A 14,807-nucleotide genomic window follows, 5' to 3' on the forward strand; every position below is an offset into this window, starting at 1 on the left:
TAGTTTCCGATACCAGTACTAGTACCACGCAAGATGTGATTCTGGTATAGTTTCCGATACCAGTACTAGTACCACGCAAGATGTGATTCTGGTATAGTTTTTTATACCAGTACTAGTACCACGCAAGATGTGATTCTGGTATAGTTTTTTATACCAGTACTAGTACCACGCAAGATGTGATTCTGGTATAGTTTTTTATACCAGTACTAGTACCACGCAAGATGTGATTCTGGTATAGTTTTTTATACCAGTACTAGTACCACGCAAGATGTGATTCTGGTATAGTTTCCGATACCAGTACTAGTACCACGCAAGATATGATTCTTACATCATGTTTCTTAACATATTTTTAAAATGTGCCCATACCCCACCCTCCCCCACCTTCCGGAATGTGGCTCTATACAGGCTGCATCAATGGATGTTGGTGCAAATAGTTTGTATACTGAACGTCCGAGAATGGAATGGTTAATGCTTTCGACCAATAGTCTACACGATGCGTGTCACCATTTTAATCAGTGCTTAACAACTGGTACATTGGTATATTAAAGGTCAAAGACTCCTTGATGCAGAAAAGGATTCTATTTGGCAACAAAACATTTCTTTTGACCATGTGAAACTTGCTTTTGGCACTTAATAGCTGTTGATTTACAATGTGATGCATAGGGGACCCTTGAATAACACTAAAATGAATGTAGGTCGTCCTTGGATAATAGGCATATCTCGTCATATTTCAGAATTTAAAAAATCGACAACTGCATTCAAAGAATGCAACTTTCAGTCTACACATAAGCCATCTAACACAAAGAATGCAGATTGCGTGTGGTCATACTACCCACCACACGAGACATATATACTTCGTTAAATTTCAGACGAATCACTAAGGAATGAAAACCTTCATATAGTCGTCTCCTTCTCTTCCCGCGTGACATTCTGTGAACAGTGTCTACACTTTGGCTGCCTATTCGAAGCCTCTTGCTCTTTTTCTATTCTCTCTAGAACCCCCAACAACTCTGTCCTTTCGATCTGCATCCTCTCCAGATCCTGTCGTCTCTGGAGCTCGAGATCCATCAGCAGCTTCACTTTCTGGTTTATCTTGGAGAGTTCTGTCCGCAGTTCCTGCAGACTCGACTGCATGGCCGCCTCGCGCTGCACCATGTGACCTCTCTGCATGTCCAGTCGGACCTCCATCTCTCGCCGCTGGTCATCCAGCTTGCAGATCATCTCCGCTCTGAGGATCTCGATGGAGCTCTTCAGTTCGGCTATACAGCTGTGCTCCTTCACGTCTGCGCTCGACAGACGTAAGCCACAGCCTTTGGCGCACTCTTTGGTGCCAGTTTCGCAGCTCTCCAGATGCTCCTCCATAGCTCCTCTGGGTACACTCTTGTGGCAGCCGACGTTACGACAAGAAATCAGTTCATAAGAACACTCGACTGAGTGTGATGCCTCGTGTTCCAAGCTTCCAATATGGCCGCAGCCGAGTCTGAAATTCTTGCACCGAATGGACAGACGTTGCAGGTCGTTTCTCATATATCGGAAGAGAGGTTTCAGATCTGAACGGAATAGCGGTTTTCTGTCCTCGGGACACGAGCACTCGTTCACCAACCAGCTCTGGATGCAGGGACCACAGAAGGCGTGCTCGCACGGGGCTTGGAGGGGTGCCTGGAGGACGTCTCGGCAGATGCAGCACAGAAGTCCTTCGTTTATTGTCGAAGTAAACCGGTCTATGTCATAGCCCATGTCCGTCTGGTCCGTCTGCAGAGGGTCGAGTGTCGTCTGCGTGTCGGACAGCCTGAAAATACAATAACATATATTTTATTTTATATACATTATGAATTTATCAGAGAACGAAAAGAGAGGAAACAAATAGAATGAAATCGATGTTGAGGGATGTTGGGAGAGAGGAAGTCCTCCTACGGGTGGAGTAGGAGGGGTGTATAGTCCTGTGGGAGGTAATCATCCTACAGACGCAACACCTGATATTGATTAACGGGAGCAGTCATGACAGGCCCGTAGCCAATGGGGGTCGGGGGTGGGGTGCGACTTTTCCCCCCAATATATGCCCTCGGACCCCCTCTATGCAACTCGGGCGCTTTGCGCCCTCGACTTCGTGCCTCACCATAAGCCTAAACGACCCCACCCCCCTGAAAACTCTGGCTACGAGCCTGCATGACAGTGTCAAAACATTCAATTGACTTGCCTTGTGTAGAGATACGATTTGAAATTTGAAAACTGCTTTGTCATTCATATTTAAGAAATAAGATGAAGAAAGGGAAAAAAAGAGGAAACACACGGAGTGAAAATGACGGAATAAAAGGAAGTTCTAAACAATGAATACCCTAAAAATACAATAAAATATGTAAAAATAAAATATGAATGTCTGTTCCAATAATTAACTTATTGGTGCTGGTAGTTTTTTGTTACCCGTAGTTGTGGACAATGACATTTTCTCAGATAAACACCACTTCCAGGATACCATTACATAAACTGGCTTTATTTGCAGACCATGCATAAAAAGTATATATATTATTTCGTTGTCCCTCGCCACATTGTTCAGCCTATGAAGTTGATTTGTTATAAAAGGTTATATTCAACTCAAAACAATTTGATGACACATACCATCTGAAAATGAAATGTCACGAACATTACGGGAAAATCGGTATAGCTAAAAATAGCACACTAGAAGTCCAGAACCATTGTTCATGTAATTAACAAAGTTTGAAGCCCAATGCGTGTGCTGTTTCTCATGGTGGTGCAGGAGTAGTATCATTCTTATGGAAGGAAGCAAGGAAATGTTTTATTTAACGACGCACTCGAGAGTGACGAATACAGATTTATTTTTTTAATGAGTTTTATAAGAATCTGTGATCTTTTCACATTATTTTTGTTTGTTTGTTTGAATGTTTATGTTGTGTTGTGTTGCTGGGTTGGGTTCTTTTGTTGTTGTCGATGTTTTGGGGAGTGTGGGGTTTTTTTGTGTGTTTTTTTGCTGTTTTTTTGTTTGGGGGGGGGGGGGGGGGGGGAGGGGGGTTGGGTTGTTTTTTTTGTTCGTTTTGTGTTGATAGTTCTGTTCAATGTTAGTTTGTTTTTGTATTTTTTGTATATTTTATTTTTGGTATGCTATGTTGGTTTTCCTTTGTTTGACACCTAATAGTCCATGTGTTTTTCATGCTGAGGTGTCGTTAAACATTAATTAATTCATTCATTCATTCATTCATTCATTCTTTAAAAGTTAGATGAGTAATAAAATCATTAAACAGAAGAAACGTGCAAGTCCGTAGAAACCAGGGGAGCAATCCACTCCCACTGCACTGTCCACTCCCCACTCCCACTGCACTGTCCACTCCCACTGCACTGTCCACTCCCCACTTCCACTGCACTGTCCACTCCCACTGCACTGTCCACTCCCACTGCACTGTCCACTGCACTGTCCACTCCCCACTTCCACTGCACTGTCCACTCCCACTGCACTGTCCACTCCCACTGCACTGTCCACTGCACTGTCCACTCCCCACTTCCACTGCACTGTCCACTCCCACTGCACTGTCCACTCCCCACTCCCACTGCACTGTCCACTCCCACTGCACTGTCCACTCCCCACTCCCACTGCACTGTCCACTCCCACTGCACTGTCCACTCCCCACTTCCACTGCACTGTCCACTCCCACTGCACTGTCCACTACCACTGCACTGTCCACTGCACTGTCCACTCCCCACTTCCACTGCACTGTCCACTCCCACTGCACTGTCCACTCCCCACTCCCACTGCACTGTCCACTCCCACTGCACTGTCCACTCCCCACTCCCACTGCACTGTCTACTCCCACTGCACTGTCTACTCCCACCCTCGATGTTTTTTGTCCTATCACTATTTAAAGCTTGTGCCTCACTTCAGATATTGATCTTACGGGCCTGACGTGGTGTGTCTTATCGTGTACGGTACAGTACGGTACAGTACGGTACAGTACGGTACAGTACTGAACAAATCAGACCAGGGCCCCGTTCCACGAAGTGATCTTAGCCCTAAGATTACCTTAAGCGCATAGCTACCCTATGTACTTAAGTTGATCTTAGGGCTAAGATCGCTTCGTGGGACGGGGCCCAGACCAGACCAGACCAGTATGGTACAGTACGGTACGGTACGGTACGGTACGGTACGGTACTGACCAGATCAGACCAGACCAGCACGGTATGGTTCGGTCGAGTCCAGTATGGTGCAGCACGATGCAGTACAGTACAGTAGATTGTAGTTTAGTCGAACCTGTTCATAAAGGCTACTTGACTAAATGCAGCCTTTACGAACTCATACATATGTTAATTTAAAAATATGCATAGCAAGACAGGTAGTTTTAAATAAAACATGCAGTTTATGGCCAGTTAAGCTGCATGTATTCTTAACAAAGAAGTAACGAATATTAATTACTCACAAACCGACGGAAACCGTCGACTGTTTACATAAACTTTGACAGTCTTTTTTCATCACCATGTTAAATGCCGTACACTTAGCATATGCACATATATTTACACAACCACAATGCAGTCACTGTATGTAGCCCCAGGGGTCGAACTGTCAGTCGACTGCCCCGTATACAGGTAATAAAACTAAAACATTAAATTTAAGCAAAATCTTTCACCGACTGATCTTGAATATTTTCACATTAAAAACAGAAATATAGCAGAGAAAAAAATTCGCATACACATAAATACATACACACAGGCACGTACACTCACACATTTCAAATACTAGTCCCTGTCACACACATATACATACACATACACAAACAAGCACAAACACACATACACACACACACACAAACAAACGCACGCACACACAAACACACACATACACAAATACACACACACATACAAACACAAACAAACAAACAAACAAACACAAACGCAACCACAAACGCACCCACAGACACAAACACACACATACACACACGCACAAACGTACACACACAAACACACACACATACATACACTGACGTACAAACACATACATACACAAACACACACACAAACACACACACATACACACACAAACGCACAAACACACACAAATACACACACAAACACACACAAACACGTATACGCACTCACACACACACACATACACCACACGCACACACACGTATACACACTCACACGCTGACGTACAAACACAACACTATCACACCACATTACACCATACCACACAAAAATCGTAACATAGAAATAATCTATAACCACATTGCTGGAACCAAAAATAAAACTACATAACATGAAAGTGTATTTTAAGTGTTCTTACCATGCTCGCTCTATCCGTTCTTACTATCCCCACACTCTGACACATCTTCTCTGAAGTATCCTGTCTATCACACGTCACTGCGAAAGTTACTCGGTATACCTAACGACACTGGAGTTTTTAGTTTTGTTTTGTACCTGCAAGGGAAGACCCAGGAAATATTCCAGGGAGGTGACCAGGGCAAAAGGGCATACGGATCACGTCCTGGAATTGGCTCCCCAATAATAGTTTGGTATTCGTGAAATGAAAACTGTAAACACATAGTTAAAAAAAAAGAAAAAAGGGAGAGACAAGGGTCCTAGAATTTATAGGGGGAAACAATTAAGTCTCCCTGGCCACCCCCTTGGATACGCCCTTGATCTGCAACAGCAGCCACGCGGTAGCACAGGTGATAGCACGACAGCAATTATCTGGGAGATCTATGATCACAGGAGCTTATTGAAATTCAAAACATTAGGTCTGTTTGCAGACCGGAGACCCCAACAATGGCTGATAATTAACCATATAGGTCTGTATGTAACGCCGGGCGTACAATACCGTTGAGGTATTAACGGCCAGGTGTTGATATTGTATCTGGATTACGAGTCTTTATGGACATTACCTCCAAACTTCCACCCCTTTCACAGCCTCGGAAGGTATTAGGTGACTTATAGTCTGACCGGTCCACGGTCCGGTTATGTTGATTTAATGCTCTATAAACTAAAAGATCGGCAAGTCCTACTTAATAATTGCACCGGCCTCGATGGCTCGAAAAGGACAGGAATGTTTGTTTGACGACATTATGTGACCAGCTCATTTTAAAATAAGGCTATGTTAGGTGTCGTATGCTAGTGTCAGACTGTCAACTGTCACGACGAAGTTGGCCAACTCGACGGGTGCGCTCAGATTAACAATTAATGCGTTATACGACGAGAATTGAGTTATAAGAGCGCTCAGACTAGCAATTGGACAGTCGTAGAAGTTGTGAGAGTAGAACGTTGGCCAACTTTGTGCTGGCATTTGGTAGTCTGAAGCTAGCATTACGGGGCGTTATCACGGTGCGATTTTTTTTTCGTAGTAACAACTTGTAGCAGAAACGAATCGTAACTCCCTTACTCAATCACCCAACCCTCAGCAGTTGGTCAAATAACAAATCTGCCTCAGATTACTCACAACCTGCGTGTGCTCTGCAGTTTATAGATTATATCGTTAACTACATATGATCAACGAAATTCCACAGCTGTTCCCGTGTTCGGGTTCTGAATACATACCTACTGTATATAGTCGTAACCCAGATATATAAATCAATTCTGCATGACGTTTATGCCCTCGTGATTTATTCTCGTGATACTAAATAAGGAAGGATATGCAAATTATCGACTTGATATCATTATACAAGACCGCCATCGCTTAAATAGGTCCCCATGACTAGTTACATTTAGTATAGACTTCAAACTATTTTATTTAAAGACCATGCGCGTGTGCAGGGGGTAGGTTTTGGGTGTCGACCCCCAACCCCCCCCTCCCCCTCATCACTACCTTGCTCAAGAAAATGTTCTCTTTAAATGTCGTTCACCACAGTCTAGACCCCACTGCCGAAATTCTTGTACATGCGCCTAAAGATGCGATTGGGTGGGTGTAAAGAAAGAACAGGAACGAAAAGCGCAAAGAGAGAGAGAGAGAGAGAGAGAGAGAGAGAGAGAGAGAGAGAGAGAGAGAGAGAGAGAGAGAGAGAGAGAGAGACTGAGCGTGAGACAGAGATCGTGTGTGTGTGTGTGTGTTAGAGACAGAAAGAGATACAGACAGACAGACAGGCAGACTGCCACCACACTAGCTATTCCTGCCGAATACTATGCACTTTCTCATAGGTTATATGCACTATGACAGTATCTACCATGATACTGTACCAGCCTTGTGGGACGGGGATGGGGGTGGGGGAAAAGTTCACTGATGGCCCGGTCAATAAAGAAACAATATCGATAAAGTGAGTAACGCGTATATACATGTTTATGTGTTGGCCTATAATTTGGGAGGAGAAAATAATTGTGGAGTGGTAATCTGACTACGGGGAGTGGTAAGTCCACTACACTGATTTCTCTCTATCTAATCATTATAACCTTTATCAGACGGCCCAATTTTCACAAAACATCGTAAGTCTAGTTTTGCACGTAAACGTAAATCTACGACTAAACTATAATTACTATTATTTATGTAAGCCCACACAGTATTCATTTTCTTATGAAGTGATGTAATGTTCTGCATGAAACACGTACACGTATGCCCGGTATAACTGCTTATCACAGACGTAAACTTATATGTTTTGAGAAATCGGTTCCATGATCAAGTAGCGGCTAAGCCTTGGTATCTAAGGTAGCGTGCTTGAATCTAAGTGGAGACATACATTCATACAAGCACGGAAATAGATGTAAAAGTTGAACATGCAGAATGCAAAATAATATGCATTTTAACTCTGTTTAAAGATATATCAACTGGTTCGTACCCAAGTGTCATTGTGTCTGTTAGCATGGAATATCGTGATTTCGGAATGTTAAAACACTGTTTAATGTAGTTTAGATGGGTTGTTGTTATTCAGAAGAGAAAAATAAATAAAATGAATTTGATAAATGAATAAACGAAAAACGCGAGTGAATTATTAATGGGGGGGGGGGGGGAAGGAAGCATGATCATATTTGAATTAAGGCGTAATCGATCAAATGAATGAATGAATGAGTACTCAAATACACGACTAAAAGAATGAATGAACAAACGAATGAATGAATGAATGAATGAATGAATGAATAAATACATGACTGACTGCCGGACTGACTGACTGAATGAACGTGAGCCAGTGTAAACGAATGAATTAATAACTGGGTAGATGAATGAATGAATGATTGAATGAATGAATGAATGAGCCAATGTGAACGAACGAACGAACGAACGGTCATAATAATCGTAATAAAAAATAAACAAAACAAACAAAAAAAACAGAAATAAATTATAAAAAGCAGATGAAATATATATAAAACACGCATTAATATAAAAGACGCAAATTATATACTAATTTTTGTCATTACCTGACTGCATGGTAACTCCATCTTGAAAAACTAATCCAGTAATCACAATGGCATGGAGACGAGGAATTAACATCTGCCTGCGAGTGGAGACTTGGATGTTAAATCTTTGTTCCTAACTCCCGAGGACGGCACTCTACGGGTTGAGCGTTTATGGACACGAAAAACAATCAGAGGTCGCTGTAACGGTAATGACGCGTCGGAAAAAGCGTGAGTCACTCCGATCAATTGAAACCACCAGCCCCGAGGACAAAACGGAGAGAGAATTTTACATCCCACAGGCCTCCAGTCCGGCCGGTCAGTCCAGTCAGACTTTTAGATGTGTGTTTAGATGTGTGTGTGTGTGTGCGCACGCGAAGAAAGGAAGCACAAACTTAAATATCTTAGAGAGTACGGAATCATGTTAATATCGATAATACGTAGAATGTACACACTAGTGTTGTTAAAGGATCAATGGGAAATAATTACACGTCTGCAAAAACAAAATAAAGAAGAAGAACAAGACAACTCAGCGTTATTTGCGAACACCTGTGCTATTCTTGTAAAAACTTGCAACTGCCGAGATAAACAAAGTAGAAACTTGATCGATGAACATGTCAGGAGCAAACGACTGCCTATCGTGCCAAATTAACATTGTCGGATAAATCGATGAATGGGGTTTTAAATACATTATTATTTTATTACCAAATTGCTAAAAGATAACTGGGGACTAACGCCAGTGTCTTCTAAATGTCAATCGATTTCTCCGCACAGGAAACAAGATTAACCCTTTAAAAGCTCCTACTATTTTAAATAATTTGTTATCAGCTTTATTTAATTACCCGTGGTGTGGGATCTTGTCTACTCGGTAGAGCGCTCGTCTGGTGTGCTTTGGTCGTAGGATTGAACCCCCTGGGTGGACTCATTCTCAAGTGAGAGTTTCCCATCCCAACAAGAGCCACACGACTAGTATATATCAAAGTTTGTTTTGTTTAACAACACCACTAGAGCACATTGATTAATTAATCATCGCCATTGGATGTCAAACATTTGGTAATTCTGACACGTAGTCATCAGTTTAAAAAAAAGTTTGTTTTATTTAAAGACACCACTAGAGCACATTGATTAATTAATCATCGGCTATTGGATGTCAAACATTTGGTAATTCTGACACGTAGTCATCAGGGGAAACCCGCTACATTTTTCCTAATGCAGCAAGGAATCTTTTATATGCACTTTCCCACAGACAGGAAAGCACATACCACGGCCTTTGACCAGTTGTGATACACTGGTTGGAACGAAAAAAAACCCAATCAAAAGCACATCAAGCGAGCATTCAACCGACTAAGCTAAATCCCACCCCCAGTGTATATCAAAGACTGTAGTATGTGAGACGTCTTTCCTGTTTTGAACGCAACAGCTTGCGCCCACGATAGGCTTGTGCTACAACAACTTGCTCTGAATGTGCACGGTAAACACTCTGACCTGACCTGATGTGAGATGTAGTCTGTGGGAAAGTGCATATCAAAGATGTAGCAGGTTTCCTTTGAAGACTATTAGAATTACTAGAGGCTTGACAGCCAAAATATGATGATTAATTAATCGATGTGCTCTAACGGTGGCGTTAAACAAAACAAACTTTAACTTTCTAAAAGGACCCAAGGGGTCGACGACCGGTTGATGTGTCCCTCCTGAAATTAGAAGTGGCACGAAACTCCAGTGTTTAACTCACGGATGTAATAGATTTACTTCTTTCAGTTAGTTGAAAGCAAATTCCCATTATGGTTTTATTATTGAGATTCCTATTTGTGGATGCCCGTGAAAGGATTCTGGGAAGTTTAAAACAAGTGTTATTGGTCAAAGAGGGAGGTGGAGGTTGTGTGCGTGTTTTGCTCCCTCATGTGTATACGGTCTTTGAACATCCAACACCATACGCGTACGAGACGGGAAGGGAGGGTGGGGGGTGCAGGGGGCAACTGTACCCTGAGAGCTGGAGCACAACCTCAAATTCGAGCAAAACTGATAGAGATATATGGGGGAAATGTGCTAACCTGAGACCTTTTCACCATGTATTTCCATCATTCTACCCGCAAAATTAGTTATAATCCATGTAAAAATGCGTAGGAATCGTTTGCAACCCTATATAGCTGTTTGGTAGTAAAGTTAATTATATGAAGAAATGTTATCCAGATTCGAGCATTGTCGTTTAATTCGAACAAAACATCAGCCCGTCTCCTACAAAAATGAGAGCCCGTACGCCTATGTGGCTCCTCCTGTTTCTACGGTCCTAGAACATCCAACGCCATATCTTACCAAACAATGAGTATATAATAATTCAGTATACTATTTCCATTAACCAATATGCAGATAAGAGTGCAACATTCTACATTACAGTGATTATCAAGTCGTTTACTCGAGGTCAGCGAATGACATTATAGCCCTGACATTTAACGTCCAAGTGTGTACCGCGGAGAGAGCTTGGCTGGTGCTTGACCTGTCGGGATCTTTTCCCTGGGACCTTTCTCTCAGACAGACAACGTATCACCGTAAATTTAAGCCAGCATGTAGATTACACAGTGCTGTTGCATGCAAACAGAACATTTTTCAATTTCAAAGGTCAGACGTTAGTGACTTAATTGGGTCAGGGTTTTTTGCAGTATAGAGTACAGCTATATATAAAGATTTTTTTTAGCCAAAATAAATTAGGTAGGTCGGCTTTTTTCTTTCTTTTAAATTTGTTTTCACTATGTTCATTACAAAAGAAAACAACAAAAAACAACAACAAAAAACCACAAAAAAACAATAACAACACCAACAAACAAACACCAACAACAGCAATACATCAATCCTATTTTCAAGGAAGGGTAGCGTTTCCGGAAACGCGCGATATTTTTGAAGGTCTAATGAAAAACTATAGCGAGTTATCTCTGAAGACTAAGTCAGAATAATGAAATGTTTGACATCCAATAGCCGATGTTAATTACTTCATGTTCTCTCTATATATCGTGGTGTCGATAAAGAAAACAAACTATTGACAGAAAGCATATTTCATTGTGTGGGCCAATCAAACATTCCATTATTTTCCTCGACAAAGAACCAACATATCGGTTTTCCGTCACGTGCCAAATAATAAGAGAAACAACTATGTTCAGCCAGAAAAACGTTTCGCTTACGTTCGTGAACTATTTGATTGGTTCCCGACGTGGCCATTTTGATTTACCGTGAAGCGCACAAACCAGTCTACCGGACGTTTTTCTGCTTGGTCTGGCTGAACTCGGCCCTCATTTACGTGACTGTAGCTAATAAATCGGCGTACAGCTCATTTACGCCAGACAAAACAAAACAGGTGCCCAACTGCCAACGTGAGACATTAAATCAAATATGGATTTGTTTGGCCTTCGTGAATGCTGCCATTGTGGAGTTTCAAGCACACCTTTACCTCGTGTGTTTGTGGCACATACATCAATGTTTATACGTTACATACAATCAGTTTGGTTATACTCGTAAGACAGCCTAAATTAATATGTGTCCTCATAATTGGACACCTGTCTTTTTTTTCTCTCCGTAAACTGTAATGATAAACAATCTGAGCAGCCAGTGAAATGTGGTTCCAGTTTAATAGTTAAAAATTGTTTTATTTAACGACACCACTATTGTATGTCATGCATTTCGTAATCTTGACTTGTAGGCTTCAGAAGAATACCGATATATTTTTCCATTAGCACCAAGGGATCTTTTATATGCAGTTTCTCTCAAACAGGACAGCACATGTCACGATCTTTTATGGCATTGATTGGGACGGGAAAAAACCAATAAGAGAATGGGTCCATCGGTGAGGTTCGATCCTGCGACGAAAGTACATCAGGCGAGCGCTTTACCGACTAATCAAGATCCCGCGTTCATGTATTTAATACAGATTAGTTTTATACATATGATATTAACTGAGTGTCATGTTGTATTAAGCATTAAAGTACTGATTTAGTGTAACTTATTCACTGCGTCCTATTCTTCACTGAGATAAGAAAATCGGCCACTGCTGGGTCAAAACCTCTCTTTTTTTTTTATTTAGGAAAAAAATAAAAAGAGAAGAAAAAAATCTGGTTTAGAAAAGGTGACGCCACACAATACGAGTGCCTTTTACGAAAGTAGTCACGAGAATATAGCCGATTGTGACAAGACAAACATTATTATGTCATTTGTTGCTATGCAATCGGCTATTCTAGATATCGTACGTGACACCCGCATCGTGTAGGGTCGCCTTTATTAGGAAAATTATTACGTAAAAAGGTGAATGGAGGCTAACATATTGATGATATCAATGTAAACCAGTGTAAAACATGAAATAGTAACAAGAAAATGATATACACGCATGTGCGTGTTTGTGCGTGAGTACGTGTATTGTGAGTGCATGTGTAGATATGTATTATATAAAATGTGGTTTTTTTACACCCAATAACTGATGTGTATTTTTGTGCTGGGGACTGGTGTTGTTAAATATTCATTCATTCATTCATTCATGTTTTTTAATACAATTGACAATTGACTTTCTGATTTCAAGTTATATATATATATATATATATATATATATATATATATATATATATATATATATATATATTAAAAAGACTGAAAAGCCCACATCGGCATAAATGTATTTGATAGAATTTAAATAATCGATATCACCAGATGATTTCTCGATATTAAAAATATAGCGATTGAATCGTAAACCTGTGTCTGACACCCATGACCCTACAAATTGATTGATGTGACGGTTCCAATCATTTTCGGTTTACTTTGATGAGCGCTAAGCCTACACGAGTTATTATAGAACGTGTGGGGCTGAATGGAAGGAAATCGCAGTGGGGGGAGCACCTTGCATTCGATTAGCATACAGATGTGGACGGAGCAGCTGTCAGGTTCATGCTGGACAGAGAGGAAAGAAGGATTATGATACACAGGAGATAAATACAGACAGAGAGAGAGAGAGAGAGAGAGAGAGAGAGAGAGAGAGAGAGAGAGAGAGAGAGAGAGAGAGAGAGAGAGAGAGAGAGAATATTTAAAATATGGAAGAATACCGGGTATTTAGGAGTGTGCAAGCTCCCCTGCAAAAAAAAATATTAATTTGGATAGTCGCAAACGTTATTGAATTGTTTAGCATGTAAAGAAGAACAAATGGTAAGGGTTTGTAATGACGATTCTCAGCTTTGTGTAGTAGGGGGAAAAGTACATTATATTGTCATCAAGTATAGTTGGTATCTCTCTCTCTCTCTCTCTCTCTCTCTCTCTTTGTCTCTGTGTGTGTCTCTATCTCCCTCTCTCTCTATCTGTCTCTGTGTGTGTCTCTCTTTATCTCTGTCTGTCACGTTTCTCCCCTCTCTCTCTCTCTCTCTCTCTCTCTCTCTCTCTCTCTCTCTCTCTCTATCTATCTATCTATCTGTGTGTGTATCTCTCTTTGTCTGTCTGTCACGTTTCTCCCTCCCTCCCTCTCTCTCTCTCTCTCTCTCTCTCTCTCTCTCTCTCTCTCTCTCTCTCTCTCTCTCTCTCTCTCTCTCTCTTTACAAAACCACCACAGGTAGAAATCTTAACATTTCCTTTATTATTTGTAAATTTACTACAAACCAATATGATGTACTTACGAATGATCTGTTCCTGGAATAACACCTGTCAACGTTTCCAGCCGTTGCTACCAAAACTGGAATTCACATCCACGCAGTGCAGCGATCACGGAATCACGCTTTATCCAACCTGTGAGGTGTTGGTCCGTTTTTCCTGCCAATATTTCTTTTCATAGAATACGAACAGGTAAATACGGTCTTTGTGTCTAGTGTCATTCTTCTAAAAATACACAAACAAACGGTGTCTTTGTCCGTGATGAAAATAACACTACTGGCTGTCTTAACGTTTATTTTGGTCACGTGATACGACTGGCAGATGACATTGTTGCTAGATTAATATCAATAAAATGAGTTCGATAGAAAATAGGAAGTCAAGTGATTTGAAAATAAAACATTACCGAAACTGGAATTACACATGTACATGTACTATACAATGTTATAAAGGATGTTATAAAGCCGTTATAACATCCTTTATAATATTGTATAGTTAAAAAAATGTTTTAAGGATAACAGCAGAACGTAGGCCCATTGAACGTATATTTATTATTAAAATACAAAGGTTTAGAGATAATCATATTTATACAGGCTTATGGAGTGTCGCAAGTCGACTCAATCCCTCTTGAAAAATTAAAAAGAACTCCATTTTTATTAGTATTGCCTTTTGTACATATAATAAATATGCGACCTGATTGACAATTTCATTATTTATGTTAATTTTACCTCATTTCAAAAGATGCTTTCATTTTCATTTCAATTTATGTTCGTGCTTATATTCAATTAAGGTTTAAAGGGACATTCCTGAGTTTGCTGCATTGTAAGATGTTTCCGACTAATAAAATATTTCTACGATTAAACTTACATATTAAATATATTTTC

General features: G+C 40.7%; 1 protein-coding gene across 4 annotated transcripts; it reads right to left on the reverse strand.

The window, feature by feature from the left end:
* Positions 1-387: 387 nt before the first annotated feature.
* LOC121388739 (RING finger protein 151-like) lies at positions 388-14,126 on the reverse strand. Of its 4 annotated transcripts, none has more exons than XM_041520223.1 (2): positions 13,953-14,126; positions 388-1,789 (listed from the first exon to the last, which is right to left on the reverse strand). In XM_041520223.1, exon 2 carries the CDS (start codon positions 1,735-1,737, stop codon positions 895-897), a length of 843 nt encoding a protein of 280 aa, XP_041376157.1. In that variant the 5' UTR covers positions 1,738-1,789; positions 13,953-14,126; the 3' UTR covers positions 388-894. The 4 variants fall into 4 exon arrangements, with proteins under 4 accessions (XP_041376157.1, XP_041376156.1, XP_041376154.1 ...); XM_041520222.1 differs by lacking the exon at positions 13,953-14,126 and adding an exon at positions 8,866-8,948; XM_041520220.1 differs by lacking the exon at positions 13,953-14,126 and adding an exon at positions 8,341-8,533.
* Positions 14,127-14,807: the final 681 nt, after the last annotated feature.

This window comes from Gigantopelta aegis, chromosome 14 (genome assembly GCF_016097555.1).
Source record: "Gigantopelta aegis isolate Gae_Host chromosome 14, Gae_host_genome, whole genome shotgun sequence".
NCBI lineage: Eukaryota > Metazoa > Mollusca > Gastropoda > Neomphalida > Peltospiridae > Gigantopelta > Gigantopelta aegis.

Excerpts from the sequence above, each read along its gene's own strand:
- LOC121388739 (XM_041520223.1), bottom strand. The coding sequence starts at position 1,737 with ATGGGCTATGACATAGACCGGTTTACTTCGACAATAAACGAAGGACTT.